The sequence below is a fragment of the Solea solea genome, chromosome 11, assembly GCF_958295425.1.
Source record: "Solea solea chromosome 11, fSolSol10.1, whole genome shotgun sequence".
NCBI lineage: Eukaryota > Metazoa > Chordata > Actinopteri > Pleuronectiformes > Soleidae > Solea > Solea solea.
The window spans coordinates 21,717,068-21,733,965 of NC_081144.1; the positions used below are offsets into that span (position 1 = coordinate 21,717,068).

The following is a 16,898-nucleotide window of genomic DNA, read 5'->3' on the forward strand; positions in this document are numbered from 1 at the left end:
TATTTTGAGACTGATTTGTGTTTGGATGGTAAAAGCAGTGAAGCATATTGTTTTAGCACTTTATAGTTTGGCTTACTTGAAGCACTTACTTACTTCTAGCTCTTGTTTGTACCCAAATGTTTCAATGCACTTATTGTAAGTCGCTTTGGATAAAAGCGTCTGCTAAATGACATGTAATGTAATGTAATGTGTTGGAGCTTTTCGACAGTTAATGGAGCTTTAAGGCAGTTTGTGACGTGTGCAGTAGGATAACCATCTGCAAGTGTGGATGGATGTAAGTTTTTTGACCATGCGTGCGTGTATGTGTATAACTGCATAAAGTGGTTAGCAGTGTGTGCACCAAGATAGCAAGTGCAACGTGTTCAGATTTTGGACTGCATTATGCTGGTACTGGACCAGACCTACCAATAAACATAATGCCGCTGAATCTAGAGTAGAGAGTAGTAAGGTGAAATGTAAGCAGACACACACACAGCTCTGCTCTGTTGAGTTAATGATACTGTAGCTCTGTCTGCCACTACGTTCGCATAGGAAACATGCTACAGTGGGATAGTGCAGCTTTTCATCACTATGTGATATCTGGACTATTACGGTTCTGAAAGTTCAGCTTGTTTTGATTGGCTAACACTCCAAACCCAAATGATACTCCCTGAACAAATGAATAAAACCAGACTACAGCTGCCGTCAAGAAATGTTTAATTTCATTAATTTTGTTCTGCAGCCATTTTGACAAGTCACAGTGGGAAATTCACAGGTGTGAATAATCAAATGAATGACGGCTGAGTTCCATTTTGCTACCTTGCTTTTACAGTTACACAGTCCCCGCTTTCATGCACAGAGACATTGTTAATGCGAACAGTAACACCTGTGCTTTTCCTGCTGAAACATGACAAAATGGCTGCCGTGCAAAGGGCCCATTTGCTTTCATTGTTTGATTCGTTGATGATTGAAAATGTAACCGTCAACGCGGTCTGTTTAAATTGTGTGAATTGTGAGAAATATCCCTGAAACAGATAAATGTAATCAACATAAACATACAACATTTGGCACAGGTTTACTGGCCTTTCTGGTCACACTGGCATCACTTGCCTGAGGTCCAACGCGTTTCGTGGGAGAGCAATGTTTATAAACAAGCACCAGCTGTGTCAGTCAACTGACACTGCTTTTATGAGTGCATGGAGCTCCAGATGTCACGTGACACAGTTTGTTTACACCACCATGTTGGCGGGAAAAGCATCTAGCACCAGTGCCAGCTTCTGGTCGTCAGAGCCTATTTTCTTCATTAATTATCACTATCATTATTTGTTTCTTTTAAATAAAAACCTTTATTGTAAAAATATAATATTTTTTTAAGATGTTGAAGGTTCTGTGTAGCTTAAAATAGAAATAAAATATTATTTATTGTAATTGAACGCTTTTAAAGGTCGCAGGCCGGGCGTCGTGAGTGCTGAATTGGCTGATGTGAAGAAAGTGTCTTTCTTCCTTCATATATTTATAAATTTAGGGGAAAATAGATGGTAAACATGGCACATATGATATGAGTGGACATCAGTTTGATTGACAGCATTAAGGAGACAAACCTCAAGGCATCAAAACAGGAGTTATGTATGGTGTGTGGGTCACATTTGGTTTTTAGAAAGCAAACATGGCGCTAAACTCTCAGCAGAAGTACCTTTTACAAAACATGACATTTCTTGAGAAAAATAAGTGCAATTTCAGAAATATTATGCCTAAATGTACCATTTACATCATCTGGAACTGAAAAATAAAGAATAGTATTTGCCGGATTGGACCCTCTGGTGGGCCGGTTCTGGCCCACGGGCCGTATGTTTGACACCCCTGTTGTAAAGTAATAGGTGATCTGATGGTGGTTTGTCACTTGGTCCACACAACTTAAAAAAAGACTGTAGCCACAGTTGGGTGCATTGACCATTCACATAGGAGCTGTCCTCTTGTGATTGGATCAGCCCACAAGGATGTGGATGCAGGTCTGAACTTGGCCCTAGCGACAACGTTGATGGCGTGACAGAAGTGAGGACAGGCTTGCCGGGATTTCTTTATCCATTTAGCAGTGCTTAGATCAATACCTCCCTCTGTCACACACACACACACACACACACATGCAGCACACAGGCATCCAGCGCCATCCCTGTGAAAGAGAGAGAGTGAGATGCAACTCACTCAATAACATGATGCCCAGACAAGATGAAAGTGGAGAACCTGTGGGCATGTGTGTGGGAGGCGTCTCATGTGTTTTTTTGTTTTTTTTTGGTGTGCGCCAGGAATTTCACGCGCCCATTAAGTGATTATTTTTGCCGTTGTGTGTGTTTTTAACGTCCTTGTCCTCTCGCGCTCTTTGCCACCATTTGGCAGATGTCAGTACAGCCCATGTACATCCAACGCTCTTCTCCCCGTGGCTGCTGACTGCGGGCTGCTGACGAACATTGTTAGGGAGAGAAACATGTCATCATTTGATGCTGCTGCTGCTGTGTCTTTGTTTCCTAAACTCACCAAGAGCACACGTCATTACACTCTGTGGTCACGGCTGCTTCCGCCCACTTGAACCTGTGAACATTTTTGAAAGCAAGAAGACAGGAATAGAGACGCTAAACATCCTTGTAGGAGGAATTAATGGTGAGACGCGGCTTACACGCAGAACACGGGGGAAGCAACAGAAAATCTAGAAAGATGGTGGGAGGTACACAAGATGCTGAAGTGTGTTGCATGGACAGCGGGAATTATGTTTTTTATGACACTACAATAGGGTGACAAAAGGTATTTAGGGACATAATGTAATCAGTATTGTCTTCAATTGATCATTGATGGAACAACCTGAGTACAGTATGCATCAGCATATTTCTAAACCTGTTAATGCTCTACTAAAAAAAAGCAAGCTGCATAAATGTTAAATGACAGCAGCATGTTGATTTAACTTTAAAAGAGAGTGGATAAACAATGATCCAGAAGGGTTTATTGGCAAATATGTAAAACTAGCCATCCTTTCTGATACGTCAAAGTCATCATATTCCATTTAATTTATCTGTTGGATGATTTCCAAACACTCTCAACCCTTTAAATAAAAACTGTATTTGTTTTGGACGCAAATATTCTTAAAGTCCACGTTTCGGTTCATGCCAGACTTATATAGTAGATCACAAGTCTTGGATTTGAGAAAACACAGATCATGAAAAAGATAAATAAAAATAAAAGCAGATGCTTTAACTGTCGTGATGGTGTTGTTGTTGTGATCCTCACTCTCTGCATTTCATATGATTTGTTGATTAATTAGTATGAACAATGCGTTACCATAGTGACAGTTTGATAGGATTGTCATTTCCCATCTTTTCTTGACCCTGAAATGTTTAAGTTTTGATGATTAAAAGTACATTTACCTTTGATAATTATATTATAATGTAACATGTGCTGAAAGCGGCATGCACTTGAAACTGTTTCAAAGTCGTTGACAATAAATTCCATTTTTAAAATGGCAAATTATCACATTACAAAATACAATGCACCAGTTGTAGCGTTGGAAGCTCTTCTAATAAAAACCATGGATGGGAAAACAAAGATTAAAGAAATTCACTCACACACACACACACACAGCATTTACATTAACAAACAGTATGTGTCCTGCTGCATTTATATGGCTGTATACAAGTCAATTCCCGCCATTTGCAATTCTGTTTTTCTGCTCTCTCTGTTTAGACCTGTCAGTAAAATACGTTTCAGGTGATCTGATCATTCATTCACAGCAGGTATTAGTGCAACTCAGACTAAGCTCACATTACCAGGAACCTTGTTAAACTGTACCTCAATTTTGATGAAACACAGATCACATTTGACAGTTTCACATTCATAACTACACATGTCTTGTATCTGAGTTTCACGTGAACGCTCTCCTCCATTGTTGCTTTGCGTTATATTTGTTCTAGGACCATGTGCTGGATTTGAAAGTTCAAATTGACGATCTGATTTCTGTGTCCAGGCTGGTCATCTATGAAACACAGCGGTCAAGTTGTGCTCCGAATTTGACTCAAGCTTAATGAAACAAATACTTCACCAATTACCATTTATCTTTGTATTACTAGAATAGGGGTAGCGTTTTTGAAAACATTCTTTTCTTTGTTACGTGCCCACCCGTGACGCTTAGTCCTGTTAGCGTAACTGTTAGCAAAGATGGCGGACACTGTTTACATTCTGGGAATGAGGTCCCGTCCCCCTACGAGTGGGTCTAAAAGTGCAGAATTAGTGTTGCAGTTTCAAGCCTTGGACCAAGTGTCACTGGTGGACACGTAACAAAAAAAAGAATGAAGATATTTCTCGACTCAGGGGAAACTGAGGTTGGGAAGCACAATCTTTCAAAAATATTACCCCTATTCTAGTAATACAAAGCTAAATGCAAATCGGTGACATATTCCTTTAAGTTACTTTGTTTCCCTGTCCCTGACAAACATGTGTTACCGTGGTTACCACGGCACGGACAAATGCGTTGTAAATTAGTGTCAATATGCACATAGATACAAAATTTACATTACATTACATGTCATGTCATGTCATTTAGCAGACGCTTTTATCCAAAGCGACTTACAATGGAATTGAGTACAATCAGCCAGGGGTGGAGTCAAACTTGCGACCATTGCAACCATGATGTCTTTCGCACCAGAGTACCGGTCTTAACCACTGAGCCACTCCACCCCCAGTTCTTCAAAATAAAAAGAATTTGACACTGCACATGTACCAAAACCAAAGAGGATTTCAGTGAGTATGTGTTTGCACAAATGACATGATGCCTGGGAAATGTCAATTCCAAGATCTCTGGCTCAGCAGAGTGAGATATTACAAAGACTGACCCAAGATCCAGAGGACAATCATTTGTCCAGATGCAGTGTGTTGCAAATCAATAAAAGTGGACGCCATGGGGGAAGCTGACCTCCCATCTTAAGCTGTGTCAGCCCATTTGGTCCTTGAATTTTAGGGAATTGGTCCTGGAAAGTCTTGAATTTGATGGGAACCTCTTTGGGAACTTTTCTGGCATGAAAGCCCTGGCATGTCCAGTTGTCCTCATGGAGACAAAAACCTGATCCAAACCCCACCTCATTTCTGAAGAACTGGTTATGGTTAAGGTTAACGTTAGCAGTAAGATTTGTTTGGGTTAAGCATTAACTGGTTAGTGAGGATTTGTTTAGATTGTCCAAATAAATGAAAGATAAAGCAGAAGAATAGCTGTGTGTGTGTGTGTGTGTGTGTGGTTCTGTGAGTGATTCTGTGAGTGAGGCAGAGGATGCCATGCTAGCCTTTTCCCGTTTGTTTGGAGTCTTTATGCTAAGCTAACTAACGCTGTCTTGGCCGTGTTGCATCATATTTAGTGGACAGACTTGAGAGTGGTATCGATCGTCCTATAAGACTCTCTGCAGGATACCACAGTGATCAGTGGACTATTCACGGCTGTTACGTCATTTCCATAAGAGCATCAATGAGGCTGATTAATTGATCCAAAGCAACAGTTGAATGATATGTTTAATAAAGGAAGAATTACATAAGATTCTGCAACTACTGTGAAAGTGCTGTGAATGAACAGGACACACTGTCTAACATGAAAATTAGAGCACCAAGTCACGTGAGGTTCGTGATGTAATGCAGTGCAAGAGCCCTGATCGGCCCATGAATACTATACACCGTTGTTTGTACTTTCATTATTATCTGATTTTTTCAGGAGTGACAGAGATAAATCGTGTGGCAGTTTGTGTTGTGGATGCATTGAATTACACTTATTTTTAGATTTACAGTATTTCAGGACTGCCATCATGGCTACCCCTCTGGGTTTTTTTTTAATTTTTTTTTATGAAAGCGATACCCTGGATTTTCCTAACGGTGCAACAATGTTCGGAAGAAAGATGAACACTCTGCATTTTTGTACCGTCTTGCAAGCTCTCCAGAGAACACAGATTACTCTCTGTGGAGTTTGCTGCTATATTTCAAAACAGATGATGTTTCCAAAAGTGCTTGTTTTACTCTTTTCCATTCATGCATACAGAGGCCGGGTTCTCACAGTGAATGAATGAGCCCATTGATGACTGTCAGTGGAAGTTAGTTCATCAGAGCCGCGTTCAGGGCCAAGTACGGCCCATTCAGTGTGTCTCTGGACTGAGAAAGTAGAGACGACTCACTGTGGCGGTGGTCAGAAGGCAAGACTGGCCACACTTTTACTCCGGCACACCAAGTACAACAGAGATAAGACTGTTGTATAACAATAGAAATGTGTGTGCTGAGGGAGTCCAGCTGGTCTGTTCAGCCTGAGAGTAGAATGGAAACACTGAAATATCCCTCAAACGCAGGATTTCACCCTTGAAATAATGTCTTCAAGATTATTTTGATGGTGAAACAACTAACAACAAGGCGAATGACACATCTGGCCTGCACTGCCTGCATTGACACTATGTAACGTCTGATTTTGGGTTCTTGCCACAAACACAGACAGTGTACTTTATGGCGTACGTCACAGCCACTCTCATCCTTATTGTTCATGCATCAAGTGGTTCGAACAATGTGCACACAATGAGCAATATGTTATATAAACCAGACGCTACATAAACTAAAGCATCATCATTCTTTTGTTGTTTTTTGGGAGGGGAGGGGTTAGTCTTTGTTTTTAATACTTTGAAACATAAGCTACATCGTGTTACCCTAAAGTATTATATACAAGTTTTTACACTTCAGGAAGGAGGAAACATTGATGTCAGTATGATTATTAATGAATATGCCATTGGTGAAAGTGGCTGTATGAAGTGGTGAAAATATCTTAATACCACTTTTTTGTGTCCGATACATTAGCACAGTCTGAAAGAATCTTCAGATACTGATATCAGTCAGATCCAGTCATTTTACAGCTTTTAAAACACACATTATTCTGCTTCCAAGGACAAAATTATGTCAAAATGGTACCGCTTTTTATTTTGTTTATACAGTTGGTGCCTTAGTGACTCATTTATGTTATATTTAGGGTTTATGGATCGGATCAGAATTTGAATGTCAGATAAATATTTTCTTACCTTGATTTTTCTCTGCGTCTTCGCCGCTTGTTCTAGTGTTTCTGTTCACCGCAGGACATGGATTCATCCGATTCATAACATTCTATTTATTTTGTTTGCGTATTCTGTGATCTTAAAATCCCCCCTGCGGCTGGATTAACCGCAATGTGACCTCTTAGCACTGAATAAACAAGAATCCACTGGTGTGACGTCATTAATACCTCATTTTCTGTGAGAAATCAAAGAGAAAGAGAGAGATAAAAATGAATAACCCAGAAGAGCAGGTTGTCAAATTAAAAATCAAAATTTTAAGGGTTCATAAATAGAAAAAATATGATATCAAACGTTGCTTTATGTGACGACGATATAAGATGGAGGGAGTAAATGAAGCATTGTTCAGTCTTTATTCTGTAATACAGGCACAGTAGAATTAGTCATCCTATCAGTGCCCTTCACTGTGGGGAATAGCCTGGAATAACAAGTCCATTCTCTGCTCAGTACAGACAGCATCATTAGAGCAACACTGCACTTCAGAAGCGTCGCCCACCCTGGGACCACCCAGTCCTATGACTCAAACTCACAGACAACTTCACTTTCATCTCATCTCAGTCCACCGAGGTGAACGCAGCGCAGCACTTTGCTTCTGCGTCACTGCTGCAAACAGTCCGCCGGGTGATTTATACTCATTTACGCTCCGTGTGAGAGACTTGTTTGTTTCTCACAGTCCGAACGCTGCATCCTGTCAGCTTAATTTCCTCGTCCCCGTCAATTCATCTTGAGCATGATTTATTTTTTTTCAAATAAGTGGTGAAGAGAGTCAGCGTTGCAGTGCAGTGAAGGTACGGAGCGGGGCGCGGCGGCAAACACTCGCTTATTATCAGGTGTGGGCTGGATTGCACCCGGAGGGATGAGGACTGTGAGTCTGCATATTCAGGATATGCAGGCAAAGGCTTGAACACGACAGAACCCCGTGTTAAACTGTAGTAAAGCAAAGTGATGATGGTGAAGCCATTGAACATCGATAACCTGTCATTTCTGCTTCTGAAATCATACGTTGTACATATTTAAGGAATGTCGATGTGTGTCGAGTTCACCTCGTTCCAGCTGAGAAGTCGGAAAAAAAACGCCAACATTTCTCAGGCTAGGTATTGTTAGCAACACTAGTTGATAACAATGCTCAACATGGAATTTTGAGAACACGAGTGACGTTTTGACGATTTGGGTTTCCGAGTTCAGGGGCCAAAAATTTTGAGTTCCAACTACAAATGGAATGTGCGCATGCATTGTGTTCGTTTTCCTGCACCACTTTTTCATATCGTCCTCCCGTCCCCTGATAGTAGAAGACTGAGGAACGATTTCATTATCCTCTTTCAGATGTATCGCTGAAGAAAGATGATTGGCGTACAACTGTTTCCAATTTCAGGACTTGCTGTTCAGTCTTTCTAGGCTTTTTTAGTACAGAATATTTGTCTGAAAACCAGAATTTTTTTTCAGTGTGCATATAGAACGGAGATTGTAACAGAATTGATTGTATTGTATTAGAATCGCTTACCGTGCCTTTAGTTATCAACTTAATTTTTACCAACATTATACATGACAATCAGATCAGTTCAGGTCTCATGGATCATTATGTCAGTCTGATGAGGTCACATGTCAGTATCAAGTCAAGAGAAAGTGTTTTATGAAGCGAAAGGGAGAAAACAAAACTATTGTAAACTTAACGCCGACTTTTATCATGAAATCAGCAGCTTACATAAATCACGCTGTTAAATGTCAGGTTTATGGGTCCTTGGAGTCACATTTATCAAACAGTAACACTGTCCTTGGTCTGTTGCTTCATTTGATGACTGTGAGAACGTTTTATTGTTAGTCTCTATAGAGATTTACCCCTGATTTTTTTTAGTGTCTATGAATGGACGTTCATTCTTACTTTCTAATTTTAGCGTTAGCATTGGTACGATCTGTCGTGGACTTTTCAGATTAACGTCGTCTTTGGTCTGATCACAGAAATCATCGTCCTCTTTCTTTGTGAAACGAGGCAAATCTGCTTCCTGTTTACATGGATGAGTGGATATCACATGATACACGTTTTCAGGTGAGGGGAGTAAGAGTACACGGAGCTGAAATGTTTGTCTGAAAGCAGATTGGTGGTTTTTTTTCTGGGAAAATGGCGTTTACAACTGAATATGTATGAGAACGGATTAGCACTGAACCACTGATGGTTTTCAAATAGAAACAGCAATATGAATCGACACATTCAGCACATTCCAAAGGCTACAGTTTATTTGTCATTGTTCCATTTCACCTACATTAGAAAATAGTTAGTAGATGTTTTAATGGTATATCATGTGCTAATTATTCACGATTATAGATTTTCTTGGTACGCTTATTATCGGAGAATGAATCACGATATTGCGATGATCACGATTATTATGCTTTAATTGATTTCCCAATACTATGAATGTGTAAAATCACATGAACACTGCTTATAGGTCTTAAAGTTTCCTTTATTTATATCTTTTCATGCCAACATAACACAATGATGTAGCAACAAAGTAAAGTAACCAAAAAGTAAGAAGAAAAATTACAATAATCCCATTGGAATAAAATAAAAATCACCACTGCTCTGTTAACAATAAAAAATCCTACATATTAACTATGTTTTTCTCTCAGAGAAAACAGATGTGAACGGCTACAGGACCTCTACCTGGACTTTGGGGGGTTCTTTCTGTAAACTACAGAACAAAAATATGTTTGAACATTTCTTTTGAACCTGAGTATATCTTTTTAAACACATGGAAAAAAAACAACTTGCTAGCTTTTTGACTTACTGTTGCCCTTTTATGTATAAGTTTATTTTAATCGTTTTAATAATGTATCTACTTGTATGTGGCCAGATATAAAATGTATCTATTATTGTGGTTTGTTTATTTCATGTTTAAATGACAATGACACACATAAATTTGTACTAAATGAAACGGACGTCACAGTACGTATAACGTAACATTGCGCCGAACCACCTCTATGGTTCCCGGCATAATCTTTTCTGACAGTATTGAGGAAACGTTACAATTACTATACTGTAGTGTTTAATACCACGATTAATTGTTAAATCAAGTAATCGTGACATCCCTATCCATCTTGTTTTAAATTTTTAACACACTAAGTATTGAACTGAAGCTTGTTCAACCCCAGGGTCACACAGCGGTACAGTGGCAACCTTTTTTTCCTCACAGCAAGAAGGTTGCTCGTTTGGATCCTGGTTCAGCTGAGGGTCTTTCTGTGTGGAGTTTGAATGCATGTGCATGCATTTTCTCCAGGTTTCAAGCTTTGTCTCTCCACAATCCATGGAGATTGTGAATTGGACTCTAAATTGAATGTGAGAGTGAATGGTTGTTCATCTTTATATGTTGACCCTGCGATGGACTGGTGCCTTTCACCCTGTGTCAGCTGGGATTGACTCCAGCCTGCCTGTGATCCTCATGTGGAGGATAAAGCAACAGAAAATGGATGAATGTTCAGCCTTAATATGGACGTACTGTAGCTACAAGTTAAGACATGTTTTCCAGGTTCGTCACAGTCAATAAAAAGCCTTCTGAGACAGCATAAAGCATCACTGAAACATAGCACGACTGTCATGGTTTTATGGTTACAGATACTACATGTTAATATTCATTAATGTGAAGAAGAGCACACAGCAGGGGAATATATATCATCCATCCTCACTGACACCCCCCCATCCGCTCTGTCAGAGCATTTTTTTATTTTCCCACTTTAATCCCTGAAGCCTACATCTGAAAGATGTGGAGGGGAAGGACGTTTCTGATGCTTTCCAGCCATTTGACAAGCAGCTTTGCTGGAGCATATACTGCTGCAGCTTTAGACTTACTATGATGTAGTCGTTCTATTCCGAGCAGAGTTACTGTTTATCTATTCATCACCACTGAGACGGAGTATAAGGCGCGTTGTTGTGTGTCTGTGGCCTGTACTACTGTGATCTCTACCTCACTGAATTAGTGTGTGTGCAGGTTAAAGAAATCAAATATCGTGACATAGACATGGATATGTTTCTTACATGTTGGATATTTTCATTTCATCATATGGCTTTCCCTGGTTGTAAAGACTGTCGCAGCATTAATATTGAGGCATTTAAAAAAAAAATCTGATTATATTGATATTAAATTATTCATTACCAGCCTGTTTATTTAACCACATTCATAGGCACTCTCTGTGCAAATATCCATCATTACAATTGAGAAACCCAAAGAAATACACCAGATATTATCTCAAATTAAAGGTAACAACTGTATTTTAAGTACATAATACAGCTTGTAAATTTTTCTGGGGTTTCAGAGTATTATTATTGTCACTAACCTGTGAGAAGCACATAAAGTTTTTTCAGGACATAGCCTGAAATGTTGAGATATTATTCATAAGCCACATTATTATACATTAATATATGTGTGTATATATGCATTAAACCGCTTCTGTCCTGATCACAGATGGGTTACAACTGCAGGCAACCATCTGGCCTGTCATCTCAACTTCTCTTTCTAAGGACAGAGACACAATAGCTCCTGTCCCCATTGTCTGGGATGGGCTTCCTCCTCCTTCCTGTCCTGACTTCAAAGTAAAATGCAACAGTCACCTCTAATCATTAACTCCAAAGGGGGATCGGGCTCAGGACATCGGAAAACACTGATAATGGTTTACCTTTAAAGAAAATTTGAAACCCAAGAGTTTGATTGAGAGCGTCGTCAGACCTTTAATGGGCCGTTTGTGCAGAATAATGTCAAATATACTCAGTTTCATTGTCTCGTGTCTTCTCTGGTTTCACGACGTTTATATTGCCCCGGACTGAAAAGCCTTTGTTATACTTGAGTTGAATCTTAACAGCACATAGGAATGCAGTAAGTGTAGCCATAAAGCACCACAGTCGTATCGGGAACAGAGGAGCTTTGCCTATCAATACCTGCTTAAGTAATTACGACTGTAATCACATTACACTTGTTATTTTGTATTTTACAATTCCACACTCGCAACGAAGAAGTGGATGGATTGATAATGGGATCAGGAACTACTGCGGTAGCTAAAGGTGACCTTTTATCTTGTGACTTAGAGGGCGGTGCTTTCCCGTGAGGTGATATAGCTCAAGATGTGAGCCTCAATTTAATTTCCTGACATGACACTCGCAGCCCCTCGCCAGCCGCTGTAATTCCAATCACCGTGCTGAATTACAATCACACCCTCTTGATTTCACAACTCTCTCATTTCCTGCTTTAGAGGCCACTTCCCCGTGACTGCTCGCCATCTCAGAAAAAAACCCTGAATGAACGTCACGATGCTGACTGCATTTTAACAATGAGAGGCTGAAGGGAATATTGAACATGTTGTTGTGCCAGGAGGAAAATAAGATGTTACCCCCAGTCAACTGCACATGGCTTGAATTCAAAAGATTTACAGCAGCCACTTACTGATTTGATTTTGTTTTCTTCTCGTCCTCAGGTACAACCCGCCGCCCTCGAGACGGAGAGGTCCCAGGGGTTGATTACAACTTCCTGTCTGTGGAGGACTTTGTAGAACTCGAGGAGAGTGGGACGCTACTGGAAGTAGGAACGTATGAAGGTGAGGATGACAATGACTGTGATCATAACCGACACTCTGTGCGACCCAGCGTAGCGCAGGTGTTCCAATTCGCCACAGATACAATAAGCGTAGCAGCAGTCAACATTTATGTTTTCCTACATGCAGAGCGGCAGTTAGAGTTGTGTACTCACTTGGTTCCGATTAGACTGTGCGTGAAGGTGTCACATACGGCCAAGTGGGTCAACCAGGGCTGCACAATAATAAAGGAATAAAGGAATACTTCACCGATTTGCATTTAGCTTTGTATTACTAGAATAGGGGTAGTATTTTTGAAAAATTGTGCTTCCCAACCTCAGTTTCCCCTGAGTCGAGAAATATTGCCCACCAGTGACACTTGGTCTGAGGCTTGAAACTGCAACTCTAATTCCACACTTGTTAGACCCACTCGTAGGGGGACGGGACCTCATTCCCAGAATGTAAACATTGTCTGCTATCTTTGCTAACAGTTACGCTAACAGGACCAGGTATCAAAAATACTACCCCTATTCTAGTAATGCAAAGCTAAATTTAAATCGGTGGGCTTGTAGAATAGTGTTCTGACAATATGACTTACGATAAATAAACCATGTGTAATATTCAGGATGGGTCTCAAAGTCAAAGGACGCGGGGGGGGCAAAGAGTGGCATGAGTTGGTCAGTGGTAACAAAAATAATAGGAGCTTAAAATTAAAACGCAATAACCCATTTTGATATTGCAATCAAGACACTCATGATATTTCACAGGACTTTAAAGTGAACGTTTTTGTTTTGATATGGAATGACGGATACTTCGCAATAAAAAAACAAATGTGTAATGCAAAATGAATTTAGTCAGTAAATGATAACTGTAATTAAACACTGAACAACCTTGTATGTATATAATTTCATGTTGAATGCAAGTTATTGGCCAAGTAAAACTAGCATGAAGAATGTATCTTTAAAGATACTGTATGTACATTGTGCATGTTGATATCGCATCGATAGTAAAGTTCCTATATATTGTGTGGTTCTGTAAACACGTGCGTATGTTTGTTTTGGCGGCCGTGTGTGATTCAGGGCAATATCTGATTTGTGTGAATGATAGTGTGCACGTGGCTGCTGGAGATTGTTGCACCATTAATCTGCTTGGCACCAGTTCTGCTGTGTGTTGGCATGGTTCTCTCTTTCACGCAGACAATGTCAAAAACCTGTCCACAGGAATCTGGGGCTGTCCAGAAACCTGGAGGAGGCTGGGAAGTCTTGATTCATAACTAAATCTTTATTAGTAATCTCAAATCTGGCGTGATGCTACCATTGCATATAGTCTGATTAGCTTAGCATAAAGTCAAGGACAGATGGCCAGGTGACAGATACCCAATGTGAAAAACACATGTTAAACTAGGGTTTAAATGGGTTTTCGACCAGTGGAAATGTGTTTAATCAGCATTCACTCTGGAGTCGACTTCACCTCCAATGTTCATCATCTGCAAATCCCCACGTTTCCAGGGAAATGCTACAACAACAAACTTAAAGGAATACTTCACCAATTTGCATTTAGCTTTGTATTACTAGAATAGGGGTAATATTTTTCTTAAATTGTTCTTCCCAATGGTTCCCAACCGTTTCCCCTGAGTTGAGAAATATCTTCATTCTTCTAACTGTTAGCAAAGATGGCGGACGCTGTTTACATTCTAGGAATGAGGTTCCGCCCCCCGCCCCTACGAGTGGGTCTAAAGAGTGTGGAGTTAGAGTTGCATTTTCAAGCCTCGGACCAAGTGTCACTGGTATTACTTTAAGCCGACCGATTTTATATTAATTTAATGCTCTGTCAGCTTAAAGACTTGAATATTTTCAAGTCCATCAATGGCAGAAAGACGTGGAATCGTGCTTGACATGCTAACAACTGCTGCATTCTAAACCGACCAAAACCTGCTTTGAGCTAAGAAGTTTCACCCCCTAGCGGAGCCGAGTCCGAAACCCTTCATTCAATAAATCCATTTGTGACTAGCTCTTGTATCCTGAGACAGGAGCGGTAGTGGAGTGAATGGAGGACTGTGTATGGAAACATGTTAATTGTCACTGAGCTCCGTGGTGTCCTTGTTGTGTTTTTCCTTTCTGTGACTCATGTTGTCTGTGGCACATTTGTGACATCACAGTTCATGCACACGTGACGCAGAGAGTGAAAACACCACAGGGCAGACTAACCACTGGCAATATGAATGGACTAATTACCTTTGTTTTGAGAATTCACACAAGTTTAAAAAAAATAAAAACTTATGTATATATGGTTTGGTCAGGCTTGTGTGTCCAGTGCAGGTTATGTGCGACATGTGTGACATCATACTGATATGCTTTTGAGAAACAGGGTCATTCATAAAGATGCTATAACTTGGCTAACAGGCTGCTAGCTATAGCTTCATATTTAGCATTTTATGTGTTGGGCTTCTCACTCCAATTCAGTTATACATATATTTATCACGCAGATGAAGATATTTTCATCTTTTGCATCTATTCCTCTTGTATTTAAAAATGAATACAGTTACATGATTAGTGTAGATGTATTTTAATGACAATAGTGAGAAAAGACTGAAACAAGTTGGATGTAGTGACCTGGTCCCCCCCCCCCCCCCCCACGATCTTTCAGAATCTAGACCAGTGATTCTCAAACGTTTTATACCAAGTACCACCTGATAAGACAGTCAAATCAGCTCCGCTCTGATCACATACCCTGGTGTTTACAGTAGAACCGTATTTCTGATTTTCCTCCAAATACCACCAGAGGAAGCTTGTGTACCACTGGTCCTACACGTACCACAGTTTGGGTCTAGACAATACAGCTCTCCAGCCCTCGCAAACACAAACTACACCCATTTTGTTTTCACACCAGCAGCTTATATCTATGATTAGTGTGATGCAGGTTTATGTCTTTTCCTCACTGTACCTCAAATCTGCCTGTCTACCCTGTCTCTACTCCCCCCCCCCCCCCCGGCTTCTTCCCTTCTCTCTCTCATTCTCAGTCTCCATTTCTCCTTCTGCCTCCTCCTGTGTCTCACTCAAGCATGCTAATGTCCTTCTTGTTGCCTAGGTAACTATTATGGGACCCCCAAGCCACCGCGGCAGCCCATCATTGGGACAGTGATTCTCGGTGATGCAGGCTCCCAGCGGTCCGCCCCAAAGCGCACCAAATCCTACCATGACATGCAAAACGCCCGCGTAGTGCCTGCTGACGATGACGATGACGACCAGGCCACGGAAATGAACAACAGTTTCACAGGTGAGGGCATTGTTGTTGTTGTTGTAGCGCCACCTCTCCTCTCCCGCCTGAACTTTCTTTGTCCCTGCGTGTGTCTTATTCTCTGTCTGTGAAGTGTTTATTTTTTTTTTCTTCGAGTGGATGCTTGTGTGTGTCCGAGGTTTGCGATACAGAATGGAGAGAGACAATGTGTGTATGTTTATGGTCCTCCTCTCTCTTGTATAGTGTCTGGCAGTTACATCATGTCTTTGTGATGCTGATTCCTCTCTCCGTGAGCCTCCAAACACTGCCATCTGCCTGTGAGGAGGGGCCTAGTGGGGGAACAAGTAGATTACAGGCTGTGCTCACAAGATACGTCTATCTCACCACGCCACAACCCTCAAATCCTCTCCCACCTGCAGCTTATTTTTCCCACTTTTTTCCATACCATACAATAACTCAGTCATTCCCAGAAACTGGGTCACAGTTTCTGGGCCACAAAATAAATTTGCAGAATTTTTTTTTTCAGCTTTTACTCAGGATTTATATGTTTCTATTTTCAATAAGGTGTAAAAAAAAAAAAAATTAACATTCATTTATAAAACGTTGATCTCTTGAATATCCCTAGTTTACCTAGTCGTAAGTAATATAAGCTGGTATATAAGCGGCAGTAAGAGTTGTCACAAATCTTATACTGTGCACACATATTCATATTCATATCATGAACTAGGTTGCAATGGCTTGTCATTTTTAAAACATTTAAATAATAATAAAACAGCTAAACAATGGTTAGTCATGCTGACTCAACAATCCCAACCAAATTGTTTTATTTATTAACATTCCTTTGACCTTTGACCTGAGAGAGATGTTCTTATTTCTACTGCTGTACACTGTAGATCTTGGTGTCAATGTAGCGCCGGTTGCTGTTTTGTATCTTTTACTTTGCTCCCTCTTTGAATTGATCTTTAAATTGATCCAAATGTAGAAATAAAAAGAAATATTGAGCACTGTCCCAAGTTGCAAAAAGTAATT

The 16,898-nt window shown here is 40.4% G+C and overlaps 1 protein-coding gene across 18 annotated transcripts in view; it reads left to right on the plus strand.

The window, feature by feature from the left end:
* Positions 1-16,898, plus strand: part of LOC131469025 (membrane-associated guanylate kinase, WW and PDZ domain-containing protein 1-like) — a 114,507-nt gene that overhangs the window by 50,169 nt on the left and 47,440 nt on the right. For all 18 annotated transcript variants that reach the window (XM_058643844.1, XM_058643846.1, XM_058643828.1 and 15 more), the window contains 2 exons: positions 12,537-12,656; positions 15,720-15,908. In XM_058643844.1, the coding sequence (XP_058499827.1) occupies positions 12,537-12,656; positions 15,720-15,908 (309 nt within the window). The remainder of the gene's footprint in view (positions 1-12,536; positions 12,657-15,719; positions 15,909-16,898) is intronic.